The sequence below is a fragment of the Pseudonaja textilis genome, chromosome 3, assembly GCF_049901715.1.
Source record: "Pseudonaja textilis isolate UNSWEBS1 chromosome 3, rPseTex1.2, whole genome shotgun sequence".
NCBI lineage: Eukaryota > Metazoa > Chordata > Lepidosauria > Squamata > Elapidae > Pseudonaja > Pseudonaja textilis.
The window spans coordinates 60897071-60920127 of NC_141992.1; the positions used below are offsets into that span (position 1 = coordinate 60897071).

General features: G+C 37.4%; 1 protein-coding gene across 2 annotated transcripts in view; it reads right to left on the minus strand.

The window, feature by feature from the left end:
• Window positions 1-23057, minus strand: part of RAB3B (RAB3B, member RAS oncogene family) — a 55226-nt gene that overhangs the window by 20788 nt on the left and 11381 nt on the right. For both annotated transcript variants that reach the window (XM_087929914.1, XM_026707077.2), the window contains exon 2: window positions 20135-20362. In XM_087929914.1, coding sequence (XP_087786040.1) covers window positions 20135-20362 — 228 coding nt within the window. The remainder of the gene's footprint in view (window positions 1-20134; window positions 20363-23057) is intronic.

The following is a 23057-nucleotide window of genomic DNA, read 5'->3' on the forward strand; positions in this document are numbered from 1 at the left end:
AGGTACATAGAACCTTACCAAATCATTAGGTAGTTAGACATAGTATACTATTAAACTTATTAAAAGATGTGTGCAGAAATAGTGTTTATTTTTTACATTTATATCCTATTTTTCATTCAAAATTGCCAGGTGGCACATATAGATTACCTATTCTTAATTTTATTGCAACACCAACCTCATTAAATCCAAAAGGCTGAAGAATGGTGGCCCACCACAAATTAGCATCAGAACCAAGTGGCAGTTTTAGCTAATCTTTCCTTGATTCACTAACCACCTCATCCTATTGTCAATTAATATTTCCAGTTATGGCTGGTTTAACCCCAATTATAGTATATTTTTATTTAGCATATTACATAACCTCAGCAATCATGATTTCTTCAACAAACTAGAGTTAAATAAGCTATAACTAAGGACAAATGTGTATCTGGCTGGCTTTCATTATTCCATATAGCTTTTGGTGTAGCTCCAAATATGTATAGTCATGGAGACATTCTGCCACTGTCAGTAAAGAAAAATCTTTTAAAAGTATACCAACTAAGCAGAATGAGATATTGAGGGAAGTTTGAATAAAATTAGTCTCTCTTGGTTGAATAGGTGCCATCAAAAACACATTATGACCTCAAGAGCCTCATTGGGCAGGTTCACATAATGCACTTAATTGGTTTGGGGCATCAGCATATCACAAAGTACTTCAGTGTTTCTTGACCACAACTTTAAGATGTGTGAACTTTAATTCCAAACAAGCTGAAATTCACACATCCTGAAGGAGCTGAATTTGCCCTAGCTGAGGTTGTCCTAATCCAGCCAGTTATATGGATGGTTTTAATCCCAGACAGACTTATTTCAGATTAAACTAATTTGCCTTAGCTAGTTGTGTCTTCCAAATAGAAGCATTAAGATGGTTAATGCTTTTCACCCTTCGGCTGAAACAAAGCCATTGAGTTTCCTTGCAAGGATAAATGGCTTCGGTGTGAATTCTAACTCTGTGTTCCTTTTATATCACACATCCCCTTTCTCTAGCTGCAGAGGTTAATAGAAGATGAGGAGGAACAGGTAGGTAAATGGACTTCAATTTACAATGGTGATAAGGTCGGTTGGGCCAATTCATCATTTTTATGAACTGGAGAGGAAAAGCAAGGAAGTGCAAGAGATTCATCTGTGGTATTTGGAAAGACCTGGGAAATGGTTCTTTTCCTTTTGACCAAAACATTACAATTGTGTACTGCTGACATATGGGCATAATTGTTTTTACTCCAAATGAATAAACCTAACTGTGTTGAAGGAACACAGCCTTTAAGTGAACTGTGCCTAACAGGAGCTGTCTTGATCAGCAGTGGGATTCCATTTCTTTTACTACCAGTTCTGTGGGCGTGGCTTGGTGGGCATGGCAGGGGAAGGATAATGTAAGATTTCCATTCCTACCCCACTCCAGGTGAAGGATACTGTAAAATCCCATTCCCTCCCCACCCCACTAACCTGCTTTCCAGCTCCGTTCTCCTATGCAGGGCAACAAAAGAAGACCCAGCCGATCAGCTGGGACTCAAGAGGCAGAGAATAGATAGGGACAGGGCCAATCAGAGGTGGTGTTTGTCGGTTCTCTGAACTACTCAAAATTTCCGCTACTAGTTCCTCAGAACTGGTCAGAACCTGCTGAATACCATTTCTGGGCTTAATTAAAAGAATATTTTCAGTTTTTCTTCTGAGATCCTGATTATGGGTCTCAGAAAAATGGTTTGGTCCAAGGAGATTATGTCTGGAAACGGTTAGTGGTGATGGAAAGAAACTAAAAAAAAGAAACTAAATTTGAACAACCGGTAAGATATTAACATATTATCCAACTGGAGAATTTCATGCACATTCTTTTGACTGATGATCAATTATTTACCATCAAGTTGGTGTCACCTCATAGTGACCACATTAAAATTCTCCAGGGGAATCTGTCCCCAATGTGATCTTTCAGGTTTCCCAACCATTGCAGTTGCAACTCAGTCCTTCCATCTTGCTGCTGCTTATTTCCTCCTTCTGTTTGTTTCCATCTTTCCCAGCATAATGAATTGTAGAGAGAACTAGGTTTTCAAAGTCCAAAGTATGTTAATTTGGGCCTGCTCATTTATACTACAATGGTATAAATGGTTAATTTGTTCAACGATTCATGTGATTGTTGTCTTGTCTATCCATAATATTTTCAATAGTCAGCACCAACACAGGTAGTCCTTGACTTCCAACGGCAACAGAGCTTGGAACTTTGGTCACAAGACATCACAATCAAAGACAAAGCACCATGTGGCCTTTATTATGATAGTAATAAAACAAGCCACTGCAGTTGACTAGTGAATCACGTGGTCATTAATTGAATTCAACATATGCAATTGGCATTTCTTGCTGTTATTTATCGAAAAATGGCAAAAACAATCTTTTAGCAACATGTGGTCACATAACTGTAATATTTACTGCAACCAGTAATAAATGTGAGCTGGTTGCCAAGCACCTTAAATGCAATCACAAGGCTGCAGGGAGAATGTCTGTGTGGCAGTCATAACTTTGAGGATGGATTGTGAGCAGCGTTTTAAATGTTCATTGTAACTTTGAATGGGTGGTAAGCGACCAGTCCTTAAGTCAAAGATTACCTGTACCACACTTCCTTTTAGGTATCCTCAAACATCTCAGAATAATTTAACAAGTTAACTGGCTTTTTATAATGTCATGTCATACTTCCCCGGTTTCTTAAAACTGGATTCCCCATTGTAGAGGCTATTAGCACCAATGTATCTACCAGTGGTGGGATTCAAATAATTTAACAATCGGTTCTCCGCCCTAATGATTTCTTCCAGCAACCAGTTCACCAAACTGCTCAGAAAGTTAATAACCGGTTTTCCTGAACTGGTGTGAACTGGCTGATTCCCACCACTGATCTGTACTCTTCTTTAACTTCTAGCAGCTTTTAAAATTGAGGGATAAACAGGGAGTTGTGTCATGCAGCAAAGCAAACTCACAGCCTCTGCCTTCCGCCGCCCCCACCCCCAAGTATGCCTGTGAAGTCCTAAAAGAATTCTTACAAAATAAATTGGGGAATGGATCCCACACAGTGCTATGTTTTGAAATGTGTTTGCCTGCTCAGAAAAATAGACAAAGCAGAGCTGTAAAGGAAAGTGAGGACCCGGACAGAGGATTTGGAGTATTCTAGGGAATTAAATGTAGCATATTTTGCCCTTGCATAATGTCAGCTTTAAGCCAACCTAACAGGGATCCGTTGTGTAAAGTGAGTCAGAAAAAAATTAATAACAAATGCATCCTCTCTCTCTCAAAATTGCTACAAAATAGATCCTATTTCAATTCAGCAATGGCCATGAGTCATGAATATAAAGCACCTCAGATACCTAGGTGTTGTACAAAATCTGTGAATAACAATAAGATTTACCCCACAGTAAGACACTGCAATTTTTTTGTGTGTTGCTTTAAGGAATTGGTGATTCTTTGCTTGTTCAGTTTATCAAAGGATAAGTGGGAAACAAACCCAGCTGTTTTGTCATGAAACATTTCCTGTAGCACTGAGATTTTTGAAACAGTGTTGTGAAAACACAGTTTCATCCAAATTCCTAGTGAAACAAAAGATTAGGCATAACCTTTAAGATACATTTAATATATCCTCAGACATGTGAGATTGCTGAAAAACAAATATGATTGGCTTCTATATAATTCATGTAAAATTAGACATAAAAGCAATGATGTTTTATTGCTGCCTTTAAGCTGACTGAAAAGGAGCTATCATCTTAGAGATTAAAACCCCAAGGATTTTAAAATCTATTTTTTCTCCTCACTCATATAACATCCAACTTGAAGAATTCTGTGCCTGGAAATACAGAGGTATATTTCATCCTATTTAGGATCACACTTGTTTGGTTTCCTGAATATTAAATCACAATGAAAATAGATAGTTATGACAATTACAAGCAGTACACAAGATAAATCAATTACCAGGAGTGGTCAAATTGCCTTGAGTTGCCTGGTTTATCTAATAAATAATTTTAACCTCTGAGATTAATGCAATTATACACAATGCTGTGTATAATTATTTTATTTGAATGATGCACCAATCAACACACAGGTAAGGAATGCAAAAATGTTCACATTAAGTGCTAATGATATCTGCAGATGGGCATAGTTTTGGTTCAGTTTGAATTAATATTGTATAATACTTGAGAAGTGATCATTTAAAGTTAATAGCTGTTCTTAATCAGGGTTGAACAGCCCTCAATCTTGTATGATTCATTCATTCATTCATTCATTCATTCATTCATTCATTCATTCATGCTAGAGTTTCCAGACACACTATTTTGAGGCTCAGATGGATGGACCTATGGTAATAATAAAATGCTTCTGATTTATTTAGATGAGGAATTCATAATTAATAACTGAATTTGATGTTTCAAAATCAATAAAATTACTGGAAATTGTTTTTTCTGAATTTTCACCAGGAAACCATCATTCAGTGTTCAGTGGGATGTCATTAAGAACAACTCTGATTCCAATGTAATTGCTATTTTGTATTTATATCCCAACGTTCTAATTCCCTATCCTGTTATTTATATGATAACTTTTGTACAAGTAAAAATGGCTTTATAATTGCATGGAGATTTGAATCTTGGTCTAATCTTAACCATGCATCACAAAGACTGTCAAAAATATAGCTTTCATGATGTAGAAATGAACCTTGCTTTGAGGGGTTTGCTGTACATTTAGAACAAAGATAGGCTATAATCCTGCTCTTAATATCTGAATTCTTATCTTCCCCAAACCACTATGTATGATATAGATGTAGTGAAAATTACATTGCTGTTGATTAAATATGTTCAATAAAATTAGAGTTGTAAATTTGGAAATGAGATTTTAGTTGAGATACAACTCCATCTTCTAAATTTAGGGAGCTTAATTCTTGAAATATTTTAATACAACACATCATCTTTGCTAACACTTCTGGATTTTCATATAACACTCTAAGGTGTTAGTTCATTTAACAATGGCTGTTGAATATACTACAATTAACTATGTTAAAGTGTAAGCCATGGTTTGCAAACACAATACACAATAGCAAATTGCTTTCTGATTTACCATGTGCTATGAACCTAACTGCATGGTATAGTAATAGTATTTTCCTTTCTAAGAAAGACTAACAGAATGTATGATTTCTATTAAAGAAAAAAACAAAAGATGTTGAAGTTTATGCATTCAAAGAATGGGTAAGGATGTTTTCTCTCATCCTTATATTATACACAGTAGGACTAAGAACTGGATTGCAAAAACTCAGATCACCAACATATGGCAGCAAAGGGTGGCCATCCAGAGTTTTAAAGCTCAGAACAAGAACAGATGAAATAAGGAATAATGTAAGAAAGTTTGAGGTCCCCCCTCCACATTGAGTATTCCAGCTATGAAATATACTGCAATAATAGGCTGTGATTACTGCCTAGCTGGCTTTGAAAGACAATAGAAAAAAATCATAGCATCCAAGAAGGAATCAGACTCTATCAAGGGCTATTCAGAAACTGGATTCAGCAATTGCCTGTTAATTTCCCCAGACTCCTGTAAGAAGAGGGGTTCCAAGCCAAATCCATTTTCAACCTTGGGTTTTATCATTTAAAGTTAACGTCATCCAAGTTTTCAGACAAAAGAGGTCACATTTGAAAATATAGCTTTACCATTGATTGCGGTTCTTCTTCTTATGTCTTTTAAACTTTTTCTGTAAGAATTACATAGACAGAGAACAAAATTCAGGATTTTTGCTAATTATTGCAACTCTTGCTACTTATTGAATAGGAAAAATACAGCATAAAATATGTCTTGCAAGGCAATGCACTCTTTTTGTCTCAGTGTTTCTTCTCTCTGGCCTACACCCCCACTGCCAAATTTCAGATCTGAAGATATATTTCGCTTGCTAAGAAGGGAAATGGAACAAAAGCAGGCCTTTCTATTAGTAAAATTTGTCTTTTTAATTTTTTTCCACATAAAAGCTCCTTTTTACACGAAAAGCATTCCTCGGATTTTGCAGTGACTCTCTTTTTTCAGTTGGCTATATGCAGTGGCATTTTGTACAAAAGAGATGCACAAAAAGTTTAATCATGTATGCCTCATAATGTATTTTACTTTTTCTTGCTAGGGAGCACCTGAAATCTTACCCCAGATTTTTATTCTCAATTCCATACTAAAGACACCTGTATTTGACAACAGCATTGCCATGTATGTGACCAGATCAAGTTCACCAGGCAAAATGCATTTCCTGTACAACAGTCATCATTAATAATGTAGGTCATGCAAAGGGAGAATTGGGTTAATATATCTGAGGCAAATAGGGAAGAACACAGGAATAACATATGAGATAAAATGTGCTATCACACATCAATTTGGTTCTCGACTACAAAATTGCTTGCTTTATAGCACCTTTCTATCCCTAACATACCCCTTAGCCTTGATTTCTCACACACTCATCTTTCTGCCTGCTATCTCCAAGAGGTATTTGGTTCACATACAATCAGGGATGGTATCCGACAGAGTTAACTACCAGTTCGGTCATTTACGAGGTTTGGTGATTTACGATGTACTTCCCTGCACGCTGTCGCATGCGCCTGTAAATCGTCATCAGCATGCTGCATGCAGAGAAGCAGCCTTTCAAAAAGCCCTTTTCCCCTGCTTTTTTAACTGCAGCCCTGCCTCGCACAGCAGCTGATGTTGAAAAAAATAAGGAAATAAAGGTCAGGTAAGAGCCCAGGTGGGCAGGTGGGCAAAAACATCAGCAGACATAGAACCGGTTCTATGTCTGCTGCTCTTCAGAGCTACCGGTTCTACAGTGGTGGACAGAACTGTTAGAAACCCACCCTGTATACAATGCTGAACAATTGTTGAGGTAATTCCCCGTTAGGAGGATGAGTGCATACAGGGAGATGTAGTGAGAGAAGTGTTTGAATAATACACACACAGCACACAGATACGCTGTACAGTTAATGTAGGTTTTTACTTTCAATAAACGTTTAAGCACAGTCCAAACAAGCAGTCCAAGTCATTCACATGTAAATCAGTCAGTGTTCATTTCAGGGATAATTCCAATATCAAAGTCCAGTATCAAAAACAGTTCAGTAACAGACTTACATCAACAATCAGTAACAGTCATTTAGGAGAAAACAGCAACTCTCTCCAACAGAAGGAAACAGAGAGACTGAGACTTCTTCTGAAACTAAGACTAAGACTAAACAATGCAGGTTTCCGGCTTCATCTTATGGCCATTTGAGAAACCACACCCAACTACACTTTTGCATTTTCTTAAAGATACATTATTAAAATGTCTATCCTGGTCTATATATTTCCAAACCAAATACCTGTTAGGTGACTTATATTCCTAACATTGTTGTTAGGAATATAAGTCACCTAACAGGTATTTGGGTTGCAATTTCTTGGGTCCTTGATCATCTTTGAGCTTGGTTAGTTCCTTGCAGATGTTTAATTATCAAGCTAGATAACATTATCAGTGTGAAGGCGAGTGGGATTTGCTCAATGTTTATAAATACAGGTAGTCCTCAACTTAAAACAGTTCATTTAGTGACTGTTCAAAGTTACAAATGGCACTGAAAAAGGTGATTTATGACCATTTTTCACAGTTACAACTTTTGTACTATCCCTATGATCATGTGGTCAAAATTCAGATGCTTGACAACTGGTTCATACTTATAGCCATTCCTGTGTCCCAAGGTCATGTGATCACCTTTTGCAACCTTCTGACAAACAAAATCAATGGGGGAGCAAGATTCACTTAACAATCGTGTTACTAACTTGCCAACTGCCATAATTCGCTTAACATTGTGGCAAGAAAGGTCATAAAATGGGGCAAAACTCACTTAACAAATGTCTCTTCTTAAGAACAGAAAGTTTGGGCTCAACTGTGGTTGTAACTTGAAGACTAACTGTAGCAGTTTGCCTAGCCCCAGTCATGGTGGAGGTGTAACTTCTTCCTTCATCCATGCAGTTCAGGGGTGGGATCCGACAGGGTTAACTACCAGTTCGATGATTTACAAGGTTCGGTGATTTACAATGTGCTCCCCTGCACGCTGCCGGTGTGCACCTGTAATCGTCATCAGCACGCTGCATGCAGAGAAGCAGCCTTTGAAACAGCCCTTTTTTCCTGCTTTTTTAACTGCAGCTGTGCCTCGTTCAGCAGCTGAAGTTGAAAAAGCAGGAAATAAAGGTCAGGTAAGAGCCCAGGTGGGCGGGTGGACAAAAGCATCAGCAGACATAGAACCGGTTCTATGTCTGCTGCTCTTCAGAGCTACCAGTTCTACAGAAGTGGACAGAACCGGTAGAAACCCACCCCTGATGCAGTTTTCTACTTATGTGAATTTGGGCTGTTGGAAGTCATGTTTTTTTAGTCCTTCCTAGGCTTTTCATTCTATTTTTTAAATGGCATGTAAATAGAGTTTGTCTCTGGGTCTATTGATGACTGATTTGTCCGAATGGCTGATTTGTCTGGGAATAGCCTAGCATTTTAGGATTTGGTTGAATCTAAAATGTAATTTAATGTTTTAAACTTATATGCCACCTGACCTGACTCCCAACAACTCTGAACATTAACAATTAACAGTTTTTCAGTTCCATGTATTGAAAAATTAAGGAGTTTTGTTGTATCTTCTAATGAATTATGTGGTTTGTTTATGTGGCTTATTTCTGGATTAGTGAGATATATATGAATCATCCCAAGAAACAAATCTTGTCTTATAAAGCACAATATATGGCTGTGCAAATCACACTAAGCTCCTCCCCCCTAAGAATATAATGCTGTGTGTGGCTAAGTTCATCTACTGTGCTAATTCAAAATGAGGTTTGGCCAAGTTACGAAAATCAGTCTCTCTCTCTCTCTCTCTCTCTCTCTCTCTCTCTCTCTCTCTCTCTCTCTATATATATATATATATATATATATATATATATATATATATATATATTTGGTTATTCGGGTTTTCTCCCGCGTAAAATTGGAGGTATCTTGGCAACGTTTCGACGAAGTCTCATTCATCATCTTCAGGCTTGTGTCTTCGACTTTGTGCTTCTCAGAGTAATGTGAGCTTGCAGCTACTTTTTCCTTTTAACTGCTAGTGGGGGTGTGACTTGATTGGGTGGGGGCTTGGCTGCATTCTGATTGGGTGGGGGGTGTTCTCATTGGTTGGGGGTTTGGCTGTGTTCTGATTGTTCTGATTGGTTTACCCCCAACCTAGCCACTATAGAAAACCCCAGCCACAGAATCATCAGAGAAGCCATAGAGATTGAAAAAAGACCAGAAAGCATGAATAGAAGAGATGATTCCACCAGACTGTCAATCATTTGTAAGCCTGCACTCACAAACAAAAAAAATCTCCACACCACAAGCCAGGCAAACACCTGGGCACAAACAGATCCCCCCTGATACCTCCAGCTCAAACACCCCCCCACCAGGCACCCAGGTGAAACCTAGCTTCCTAACTAATGATAGAAGAGATGATTCCACCAGACTGTCAATCGTTTCGAAGCCTGCATTCACAAACAAAAAAATCTCCACACCACAAGCCAGGCAAACACCTGGGCACAGACAGATCCCCCCTGATACCTCCAGCTCAAACACATGCCAACCAGGCACCCAGATGAAACCTAGCTTCCTAACTAACGATAGCCATCCATTTACCCGGAGCCAAGCTGCACTAAAGGCCTCCAATAAAGTAACACAATGTTGCCAGCCAATCAAGATACAAAAAGAGCCAAAAAAACAGACAGAAGATATTAGAAACACCAATCAAGCAGAACACAGCAAACTCCAAGACCAATAAACACAGACCAAGACTCCCAACCAATCAGGATGAAGAAAAAACCATTCTGGCACAGCAATAGGCTGCCCCAAATTTAAATCTGAAATCACTATAAAAGCCTGACTCACAGATGAACACTTTACAGAAGCCTTATGATGGCAGATGAGATTCTGCCGAAACGTTGCTACAACTTTAAAAGCACAACTACAACGATGTTGGAAAATACCCGAACAAAGCTGAATGCCATACATGTAAGTACCCTTAGAAAACTTAATAAAAAAAAAATATATATATATATATATATATAATTTTTATTTTTAAAGACAAATGTACACAAACAATACATAAAAAACATAAAACTATCTTCCATTTTATACATACAGTGTGTCAGTTGGTTTTGAATCTTTTGTGCAATCCTTTCATAATCATCATTCACAATTTACATTAATCTCACATTGTCAAACTAACATATGCTCATCTATTTATTGATTATTAATCATCCATGACTATGCTATTTATTCCATCAATATTGTATTATGCTGTCATCCAATGGTTATATATGTCTACATTATATTTTGTATCAATCTATTCATCTTCTATAACAAAATTATCTATTCTATTACCTTACCATATCTTTTTATCCAACCATTGATAAAACAAATCCCATATCATATAAAATTGCTTGTCTTCTTGTTCTCTGATTTCAAATGTCAATTTACTCATTTCAGCACAGTCCATAATTTTTTTAATAACTCATTCTGAATGATATGGTTCATACATATTAAGCTTTGCTTTATCTTTTTATGATTTAAGTGATGATTGATGAGGTTCAGACATGATAAGCCATGGAGTATGAGTGTGTCATGATGAGCCATGGAGTATGAAAATCACAGTGGCATAGTATTTTAAAGTTGGAGCTCATAAACAGTTTTTTAATTGCCTCTACCCTCAGATGACAAACAGTGGTAGCATACACAGTAATCATTGATCATGATTCCTTTTTGCTTCGGGTAGCTAGTCAAAAAGACCAAGATTCATTTTATTCATTCCTTTGAGACACAGAATTTATTTTTTTTCTGGCTTGTTGCATTGTGTGAATTCCCCAGAAATGGTGCTTTATTATGTAAGTTGAGGCTTTAAAAGAGCCCAGTGCGATATGTGAATTATATAGGCTGTCTGAAAAAGTAGCAACAAATTCCACGTATAAGTATGATTCAGTTTATGGCTGAGATAAATCTTGATTCACTTCAAGTCCTATTACTTAATTTTTGCATCAGGTAGTTAGGAAAGAGAAGGCTAATCCGAAATCGTCCATCAATCTTCAGCCTAGATACATCTCAAATACAGAATCTATAGCCACATCAGAGGCATATGTTACTGGTTTTGAGTCATTTAGTTTTATTGAAGTAGTTCTTCATAGTTGATATGTGGAAGTTAATTTTACAAGTAGTTCTCCACTTACAACTACAGTTGAGTCCAAAATTTATGTTGCTAAGTGAGACATTTGTTAAGTGAGTTTCACCCCATTTTATGACCTTTCTTGCCACAATTGTTAAGTGAATCACTGTAGTTGTTAGTAACATGCTTGTTAAGTGAATCTGGCTTCCCCATAGACTTTGCTTGTCAGGAGGTCACTAAAGGTGGTCCCATGACCCCAGGAATGTTATAAGCATGAGTCAGTTCCCAAGCATCCAAATTTTGATCACGTGACTATGAGGATGCTGCAACGGTCCTAAATGTGAGAAATGGTCACTTTTTTCAGTTCCATTAATAACTTCGAATGATCACTAAGCAAACTGCTGTAAATCAAGGACTACTTGTATATTTTCTCATATGTACACTTCCAGGCATCTATGTACATAGCTTAGGGCAGGGCTGTCAAACTCCCGGCCTGCAGGCAGGATGCGTCACACGCTGGCCACATCCACGCCCAGTTTATGAAGGAGGAAAAAGTCCTGACACATCACATGATGCCACCATGATGCTGTGAGTTTGATACCCCTGGGTTAGAGGGTAATCCTCAATTATGCTACTTCTGTTATTCTTAGTGTCACTTGATTAAAAAACAGAATGCCATAGACAATTTGGCACTTGTCCAAAAATGAAGCCAAACATTTGATATGTCAATCTCCTCATATTTGTACAAATTGTACAAATACTGTATTGCCTAGAAGTAAACCTACAGAAGTATAAACTGTCTTACTTGTCATTTAGATCCTGCAACCTTTGATCTTTTCTGATATGCCAAGAATAGTCAGTTCAGTCATTCGAATAGAACACAAAACTGGTTTAGCATTATGTAAATGAAGCTTGGTTTCTCAGCTCTTCTCCCCACCCCATCTGTCTATGTGGCCACTAGGAGTCATAAACAATGTGAGGGCACATAATCAATCCAAATTGAGGAATTTTTTTTACTGCTTTTCTAAAAAAAATTGTAATCAACAGCACTGAACACAGAGGCTTTAAAAAAAAGAATCTGATTTTTCTGAGGAAATAGAACATGGAGAATTTACATACGTTACAATTCCTACACTGGTATTCTTTGCTTCAGGCAGACAATTCTTTATTCACTTTTGATTTTTTTCCTGGGTATTTTGTTTAATCTTTTTTGTCTTGAGTAACCGTTCTATCTTATGAACAACTGGGGTTTTATGGAGAAGCAGGTGGTTGGATGGTGCTGTTCTTGAGTTCAGGATGTAATGTGTAATTCAAGGATCTTCAAACTTCACAGCTTTAAGACTTGTGGACTTCAACTCCCAGAATTCCTGAGCTAACATGACTGGAGGAGGAATTCTGGGAGTTGAAGTCCACAAGTCTTAAAGCTATCAAGTTTGAAGACCCCTGGTGTACTTGGTCTACCTCAAGTTGTGAGAACAACTTCTTCTTTAATAGTTAGCTGTTTCTCAATTACTATGGATGCAAATTTTCTGTCCATCCAGAGTTCCCTCATGTGTTTCATATAACCCATTTCATTAGGTCTACCGTGGTATTCCATCAATTCCAGGTTGTCTTGTCTTCTCTATGCATGCGTATATGTGTGTGTGTGTACCATTTGAGACAAGTAGCTGTCCAGTCTCTTCTTAAAACATATATGTGTATGTACTGTATATACATACACACATACTCAAAAATGGTTCTGTCCAGAGTCTAATCACCTGGTGACTTTCAGCAATTTCTCTCAGTAAGCAACTTACATTTTTAAATTTTTATTTTACAGTCTTCTTCCTGAATATATATTACACATTCTTCTAAAACAGATATAACTGACCAAACTTCCTATATTTTAATTACATCCATTTTCACTTGCTATGTCCCACATGTAATATAATTTGTTTTCCTAAAGTAATGTTTATGCGTATAGTAATGTCTTTCATTACTGCCTGCTATAGCTGTTATAAATCCATTAGTATCCACACGTGACTTTGAGAAAAACACTTGAAGTATTTTGAATCTTTAATTCAAAATAAATGGGAGGGTAGCACAGATAAATTAACCTAAAGTTGAAAAAAAGATTTAAACATAGACGTTCATAAATAACATTTCCATAGGAGCAAGTTAGCAATTCAGTCAAAACAAGAGTGCTTTTAAAAAGTTGTAACAGGGCTTCATATATAAAAGGATTTCCTGCCAAGCACTGCTAAGAAACAGAAATATTTTATTTTGGAACTAGACTTAGTAGGAAGACATATTTTCATTTTAGAAAATGAAACTCAGAAAGATTTTTCAGGAACTGGTTGCAAGTTGCAACCCATGGTGTTGCATGGTTCTGAATCCTAGTACTGCTAGGTTTAATATGTCTCTTAGTGCTATTCTTTTCAAAAAAATCTCTTTGGCAGCTATGTAACAATCAATCCCAAATAAGCATTCTACTTACTCCCAAAAATTAACTCTGAATTTCATATTATACGAAATATTTTTGAAAAACAAATTCTAGCTTTGTCAATTATACAAAATTTCCCAACTGGGACAGTTATTAAAATGTTTATAATTGCCACGATTAGACACTTTACCTAAAATTAGAATACTAACTATTGATTCAAAATGATGTTTCTTGGAATACATCATAAACTGTGTTCCATTGTTTACAAGCCACTGTGATGTTCACCATTTATATAATATACTGCATAAGCCCGAATCTGATCAGTCTTACTACTATGAAATGAAGTGTGTAGATCATATCATTTATTTCTGGGAATGATAATGCTACCCTTGTCTCCAAGTTTTGACCATTCTCATTCTCTGTTCTCTTTCTTTGGGCTATGCAGCAGGGGAAAAAACAGGCAATTGTCTTTTCTATGCAGGTAGCAATCTGACAGATTATGGGGTTGCACCAATGCATGAGGATTCAGTGCATTCTTTTAGCTTCCTGAATTTTTTTCCCAAGCTTTATCAATAATCCTGTAACACAGCGACCCCCAAACTTTCGGGCACCAGGGATCAGTTTCATGGGGAGAGGTTTTTCCACAGAATGGAGGGCATGTGGTTTTGCGTGCTGCCTGCATCCTACAAATGGGGCTTCACTTGTTTGCGCTATTTCTGGCCTGGTGTTGCCCGGTGCCGGTCCACAGACTGGGGGTTTTGAGCACCTGCTCTAACACAGTGGTTCCAATATTTTTGACACCAGGCACTGGTTTTATGGAATACAATTTTTTCATGGACCAGGGAAGGGATGGTTTAGGTTTTGCTTGCTTACCTCCAGTTGTGCCAGTACTGGTCTGTGGCATAGGGCTTGGGGAAACCCTGCTCTTAGAACAACCATTTGGCTTTAGTGATACTACCCTTATACATTATAATCCTTGTTGCTCTGTCATTGGTTCTTAACATTTTATTTATTTCCCTATTTTATTGAAAGGTAAGAGTTGGTTCCTTCATTGTTGTATACTGGAAAACCTAAATGAATGGAATGAAATCACTCATGTTGGGTTTTTCTGTTAGCATTTAATGATAAGATAGCATGAACCAATCTTTTCTCTTTTTTTACATGCTATCATATCCTTTCAACTTATGGGAGACATGTTTCTGTCTCTGGGTGAAGAACAATAAAGAAATCTGCTTAGGAGAATCTCCATATGTCTTTTTTCTTTTGTTTTGTTTTTGGAGCCTGACATCAATCTTGCCAAACTAAAGCAGACTACTTGCACTATAAAGCATATGTTCTGGGAACTACTCAGGAAGAGCCTTCTTCACCCACTTTTTCTTACACAGGAAAACTGTGTTCCTCTGCAATGCCCTCCCTCCCTCTTGGGAATGTGGACAGCAGCCCCTCTTGATTATTTATGAGAAGAAATGTACCACCCACTGCTCCTGCCCTTTCTAATCTGCTTCCCTTTGTGTATATTCCACCTTACTTCACAGAGTATGCTATAAACTTGGCAGTGGTGTCTATGGGTAGTGAGGATCAAAACAGGCAAGATCTTGGCTATAGCACCACATTTGAAGGCCTACTCATTGTATATGTAATGCTAATGCCTGTTTTACTCATCCCCGTATGATGCTACCAAGCATCTGTGCAGTCAGGTGGCTTAGAAATCTGCTTAGTTGAAAGAAAAATGTAAGTGCCTGCTGTTTCCTAAGTTTACTGACTATATATTTATATAAACATAATCATCAAAGGATTGACCACTTTCATTTAAATGGAACAGTGAGCATTTGACTATTGCAACGCTTTACATGTAATCTTTTCTTTGGCCATTAATTAATCAATTCATCTCTTTGACAGTAATAATCCTGACCTTTATTATTCAATATTTTATTTCTCCTTTGTTAAAACTGCTGACCTTTTCTTGGGCTTAAGGCCTCACTTTTTTTTTAATGATCCAAGAAAAGATAACATGCTTTTCACTATGCTTTGTCTTTGATGTTTATTTATAGTGGAAAAATATATGCGTAACAGTTTCCCACAGGCCAAATTTATTTTTGCCATTCCAAATGCCTGTCACCCAGAGACCATTCATCTGAGAGGAAAGCAACGCAGTTTAAGAAACTGAGTCAAAAGCAGGCAAATTTCAGAGCAGCTCTCTTTATGGGGGGGAGGGGGGGGAGAGAGAGAGCTTGACAAATTCAGCCCTTGATATCACACTGGGGAATGAGGAGTCATTAGTTGTGACTGCTGCTAGCTGTACCTGTAAAGAACACGGTATCTGGCAGGAAAGACTGGAATAAGAAGCTGTGTATGTGAAAGTGTCTTCCTCTTCGAATTCATCAGGTTTGAAACAAGGCACTTGCTCTGTCCTCGGAGAAGAGGACTTTAGATCAACTCCTTACTTAAAGATGAAGTGATGTCAAACTTACAATACCTGTCACCCATTTATGGGCAGTTGTTGTTCAGATGACCGCTAAAAAATGATGGACGTTGCTGGAAAATACATAGAAGGAAGGAACTCCAATCAGCACCATTAGTTTGTTTAAGCAAATGTTGGAGAAATTAATAAAAGGAAGCCAACATAAATATGTAGTCCCTGAAACTTTGCTAATTCTACACTAGCTCTTCAGAAAGGTCTTGATTACCTAGCAACCAGGCATCATATGATCAAGATGAGCATCACTGTTTTGTTTTCAATCATGGTAGAATGCTTCACTATGTCTACCTTTGATTTAAAAACCAATTGGTAGCAACAATTCTACAATTGTTTGCAACAAGAAAACTTTAAAGGGTAAATAGATACTGCAGGAACCAACCTTCGGTAGGATAATTATGCAGAAAAGGAAAAAAAAAACACCTCAATCTGGAGTCAGGTTGTGTATGCAAGGTCTTAAAAGAAACAACCTGTATGTTTGGTGCATTTTCATATAATAAATTCAATAGTTGTACACCCCTGTTGAAAATGAATTGGCCAAAAACAATCACTTCTAGAGTAGCTTCTCATAAAGAATGCTTCACATTACAATGTAACTGTCTGAGAAGTGATGAGTATTTTCTGAAAAATACGCAATTATTGCTTTGTTGGGGAGGGGGGACAATTATGTATTTCTAACCTCTATACCACAAATAATGTTTAGAATTATAGCACTACAACTGTAGACTATTTTAGTTCATTGAAAGAGGTAAAAGTATAGCATTTAGCTCCCGTGCATTGCATAATTTGATGTGCCTCGTGCCAGTAATGAAAATGTGTTTTGAAAAATGGTAACAGATTTTACATCGAGGCAGCTGCAGCCAAAATGATAAAAAAGGGAAAAATGAAAGAGTCATTGAGCATAATTAGTGGTTGTCAAGTTTCAATTTGCTTAAATTATGCTCACAAAAATAGTAGGCTGTTATGATTTCTACTTGCAGCTGGGCACTTCTTTCTGTGGAAACATACTCCTGCCATTCATCAAAACTATTAATATCCTTTTAGAAGCCTACTGTGGTTTATTGAATATTTTTGTAATGAGTGTAGCTTAATACTACAGATTTTTCAGCATATCCTCAAAAATCTAGTTAGGCTTTATTTTCCCACTAAAGCAAGCAGAACAGGGGTAGAAAAGGCAACACTTCCAGATAGGGAAGTGTGCCGTTTCCAGGACAGGATCCAATTGTAAAACAAATACTGTCAATTCCTTCCCTGAGAAAGGAGAAATCCATCAAAACACTACTGTTTAAACAGATGCTTAATATTATTTAGCATGTGTCTTGGGTGTTGTAACAAAATGTATACCATAATGGACGTGGCCAGTCCTCAAAAAACCACTTCCTTAGGAAGGCCAACTGGCAAGACAGAGAAATGAATAAAAATTGTTTTCTAAACACCTAAATACAGTCTGTAGCTTTCAAATCTCTTTTCTCATCCATGTACAAATTCATAGATATTTTGCAATATAACACAGTGAGGAATCCTTTCCTAGAAGTGTAGGGGTAGTGTTGTGTTGCAATGTGAAAATGCTTACAAAATTGGAGGTGGTTTGTAGATTTCCAGTATGATAGATATTTTAAGGTTATAATACAAGATTCAGTTAAAGAGCTGTAAAGAGTGATTATAGCAATAGTACTTATATACCACTTCACAGTGCTTTACAGCCCTCTCTAGGTGGTTTACAATGTGAGCACATTGGCCCCAACAATCTGTGTCCTCATTTTACCAATCTCGGATGGATGGAAGGCTGAGTCAACCTTGAGCCAGTCAGGATCAAACTCCTGGCCGAGTTAGCCTGCAATACTGCATTCTAACCACTGTATCAGCCTGGCTCCTTGATGGGGGAATTATAACATAATTATATAACATAATGACATTTCACTGAGAAGCCTATTTTGCAACACCTGCCAATGTGTGGAGGTTGTTCGTAGTTGTGAATAGTGAGCCTGCTTTCACAAACCTGAAGCCTGTTTGCCATTTTTTTGTTGCCAGATAGGCTTAGATATCTCCAGTATTCATCTCACACAGGGGATCTAAATCTGTACATGGAAACTCAAAAGTAGTTTTTCAAAAGGCAACTGGACTGTTTTTTTTTTTTCCTTGAGGAAGAAGAAGAAAAAGTTTTGCTTCTCATCCTAGATGCTTTATCAGTTGTGATGCGAGGGATGGATAGGTACTGGCAGTTTTCTCCTCCTTCCTCAAGGAAAAAACAGCCTGGTTGCCTTTTGAGAAAAAAAAAACACTTTTGAGACAACTATGACCTGGAATGACTAAGAATCTCCACAGGCATCTGTACATAGAAAATTGTATGTCCTGAGTCACACATACAAAGACAGATTACCCAAGGCCCTCTGCAAACCTTATGGAGAAAAAGAGAAAGAAGCTTTGTGTTGAAGTGGGCAGTGGGAAAGAGCTGAGATTCTCCTTCTTTCTCAGATTAAAGTTGGAATTTGTAGGAAAAAGAATTTATCCATGTAATAAATCGGCACACATATAATATCTGTGCTGAGAGTCTTCTATTTTATTTTTTTTAGAAGAACTGGATAATGTTTGCTGAGAGCGGCATTAAGTTTAATTACTTTTCCTCTAAGTTTGTTCCTCTGATGATCATTGTTTCTACCAATTTAGATCTTGTATACTGTATGTACTATATTTTATTCATTTATTTACTGATACTTTTATGCCGTCTATATTGGCATCTCGTGCATATTGTATATCGGCACCTCAGGGTTATTTGTAAACAGGGTCAAATCACCATCACCCTGGGATCTGCTCAGAACTTTACATATTCTTGTGCATGTTCTTGTTTAACGTTTTTCTATGAAGTCTGTAATTCTGGCAATCCTGTGTTATTTTGTCTGCATTGATCGTTTTGTAGGAAAGACACTATGGAGCATATTTTCTATCAATTTTTTTCCCTTTTATTTGCCAGTAAGACAGATTGTGTGACTCCTGTCTCTTCCACATGCAAAGTTAAGGTAATGGCAGATAATGGCATCTCCCTGAAAAACAGATGGAGAACTTCCAAAATATCACAACTTGGCAGAAGACAGAGCTATAGTGAAGAGACCCAGAAGGTTTCTAGGAGAGGAACTTGGAGATCTCCAGCCTTTCACTGTGTGGGCTCAACCACAATGCTACAATCAGTAAGTAGACAAGAAGAAACACAGGGAAAAGTAACTAGTGCCTCTACTGTCTATGGAGAGTCTCAGTCATCCAGGCCATGGTTGTCCCAATGGTGCTTTTTCCAAAAGGCAACTGGGCTTTGTTTTCCTTGAAGAGGGTTCATTTCTCATCCAAGAAGCTTCTTCAGTTGTTCAGTTCCAAAATTAAAAAAAGCTTCTTGGATGAGAAGCAAAACATCTTCAAGGAAAAACAAAGTCCAGTTGCCTTTTGAAAAAAGCACCTTTAGGATAGTGCCTTTCCTATTTTACAATGTGTTAACATCATTGTCTAAATGCAGTGTACAAGTAAGTAAATAAAGCACACTGCTTTATTTAGGACAGAGGTCCCCAAACTTGGCAACTTTAAGACTTGTGGACTTCAACTTCCAGAATTCTGGGAGTTGAAGTCCACAAGTCTTAAAGTTGCCAAGTTTGGGGACCCCTGATTTAGGAAATCTCCAGAAAGAAATACCGAATGCATCTGTTTATAATAAAGTACTAAAAAATATAGAATTCATATAACCCCTTCCAAAAACCTAAGGAAAATTAACCAAGAAAATCCAAGGCAAATCCATTGCTCACTGTAGAACCCAGATGCTCAAAAAACGTTAAGTGCAATTATTTGATATTTAAAGGTTGCCCATCCTCTGCAATAACAAGCAATGAACATACTGTAGCTTCAGCCTTCTGTCCAAATAAAATGCAGGCAAGCAAATAAAACTTGCTTTCCCACAATCAAGGAATAATCTGGAAATTATACTGATAATAACCCTTTAAATCTGTGCCCAGAGTAAATGATGTGAGAATCATGGGTACTCACCCAAATCTGCAGTTTTACCCTCTTGTCATTCCTGTAAACAGTCTTCACTTTGAAGTCAATTCCCACTGTACTGACAAAGGCAGGTGTGAAAGTGTCATCAGCGTATCTGAAGAGGAAGGAAGTCTTGCCCACACTACTGTTGCCAATGATCAGGAGCTTGAACATATAATCAAAGTTCTGGTCTGAAACATTCTTGGGTCCATATCTGGCATCTGTTACCGAAGCCATCTAAAGAAAACAAAAGTATCATAGACGAAATAAGGATAGTTATTTATTTCAGCTTAGACATATCCATCAAGTATTTGTGGATTAAATGACCTACAAGGTCTCTTCCAATTCTGATAATCTAAACTAATGCAGGTTTCAAATTAAAAAGGTGAAATATTCTTCAGAGGCAATCTTGACTCTTGCTGTGACTTCATAAATGTATCCATGTGTTTTTCTTGAACATGAACATGATTTGACTTTTTTTTTTTCTGTAGAAAGGGAGATGGCTGGAAAGAGATATTCAGAAATTGTTATGTAAACAAAAGATACAGATGCATACCTTAAGTCCTGGGAAAACAGATAGCCATTAAGAAGAAATTTAGAATGGCTCATCCTAACTCAATGTACTGTAAGAGGAAGGGAAACCAAAGCGCAATCAGAATTGCAAAATTGTAGTAGTATTGTTTATCTCAATAGAATAGAGCATGGGTCCCCAGCCTCTGGGCCGCAGCCCATTAGTGGGCTGTGAGCTGTTTGCCACAGAAATAGCAAGCAAGTGGGTAAGTGTGTACATGTGTATCCCTGTTAGGAATGTAAGTCACCTACCAGCTATTTGGGTTGGAAATATATAAACCAGGATAGACATTTTAATACTGTATCTTTAAGAGAATCCTAAAAGTGTAATTTGGTGTGGTTTCTCAAATGGCCATAAGATGGAGCCAGAAACCTGGGTTATCTTAGTCTTAGTTTCAGAAGAAGTCTCAGTGAGTCTCTATTTCATTCTGTTGGAGAATATTGCCGTTCTTCCATTTTTCCTAATTGACTGATATTCTTGGATTTGATGTAAGTTTGATACTGAACTGTTTTTGACACTGGACTTTGTTATTGGATTATGCTGGACTGCAAACTGACTGATTTTATCTGTGAATGACTTTGGACTGTTTTTCTGAACTTTGCTTAAACCTTTATCGAAAGTAAAACCCTACATTTACTGTAAAGTGTATCTGTGTTCTTTGTGTGTATTATTCAAACATTACTCTCAATACGTCTCCCTGTATGCACTCATTCTCCTAACGGGGAATTACCTCAACAATCCCCACTTACATGAGCAGCAGGCAAGTATGCGCACTCATGTTCCATTTGCATGAATGGCAGGCACATGTGTATATCACTCACTCAAATGGAACTGCACATACATGCTTGCTGGCCACTCATGTGAAACCATCCCCTCTCTCACCCTTTCCCACCGGTCCACAAAGCTGGAAAGTTGGGGAATTCTGGAATAGACTACTAGTCTTCCTGTTGAGTTGCTTTCCAGTCTGATCTATTTTGTAAGGTGACACTCTTAGATGAGATTCCTTTCCATCAGCAAAACTTTAATTTAAATTTAATTGATTTCAGCAAATCTAATTCTAAAAATGCCAGTGTTTGGATTTAACCTTCCTTATGTGCAAATGCTGATGCCGCATATTTAAAAAAAGTTATCCAGATAAGCTGTGAATGCCTTAGAAATGAAGTTTACTCTCTTCCATGTATGCTGTTTTCCCCTTTCACTAGGATGAATTATGAATTGCTAACATATAAGATGATTAATCCTGCCTACAGTTAGATGTGTATATGAACTGAAGTGAATTTATTATTAAAAGTAAGTAATTGGCAAACATTTTACAAGGAGAAAGAAAAAAAAAACAGCCAAGGCGTTGCCAAGATTAAATGGGGCCACCTGACTTCCAGATTGAGTTAATTGCTGTGGTGTTTATTGAACAACAATGAAAGTGAATAGATGCCTACTTGGGTGTCAACCCTAAGAATGACATATATGTCACTGCCATAGTGACCCTGCTATCCTATTAGTGTTTTTAATATTTTGATACTCTTTTCCCTAAGTCAGAAAGATATGAGATGGTGTAGTGGCAATCTGGAAGACCATTGTATTATTGTATAAAGGAGTTTAGTGACATATTTTGATTTCTCCTTTGTATTAAGAACATTCTAGAACATTCTAGAAGTTTAGAGTTCATTCTGAGCCAACCTGCTTGTTTTTCATTCTTGCTTCATGAGTGAGGGAAAAGGGAGGGAATCTTCACACAGCTGTAGATTGTTTAGATTACTACTGGCTTATCAGCTATGTTCTCAGAACCCTTGTTTGAGAGTTATGCGCTATCCAGTCAAGGTCAGATCCTGCAGTCCCATTACCATGGAAGTAGGGTTATGTTGTTTGGTGCCAGAACTTAATAAGGTAATTTGAACTTCGGAATAGGCTTGAGTGCTTAGCACAGTGCAGGACCTGGCCTTTGTGGTCTCTTCACTGGGGTTCCCAACAGCTGGTGAGATTATCTTGCTTGGTATGTTATGCTTTTATGTTTCTCTTTACATCAGCCTATTAATGTTATTATAAAGCTTAAGATCTCCTTACCTAGCTGTGTGTTGATTGTCTCTGCTACTTCCTGACATATGATAAAACAGATATTTCCTCATTTAATATAAGGAAAAAAAAGTCACCTTCAAAATTTGATAGTGGAAATCCCATAAAACTGACTTATGGGAGACTCATTTGGTAATTTTTCTTATGAGTACAAGAAACAGTTCCCCTGTAAAGTGGTGCTTTCTATTATCTACTCAGTTTAACCCTGGCATTTGTGTCCTTAATTCTTCCTTGTATATTTCCCCATTGGGAAATTCACTGGATCTGATAACAGTGGCTTCTCCTTTATTA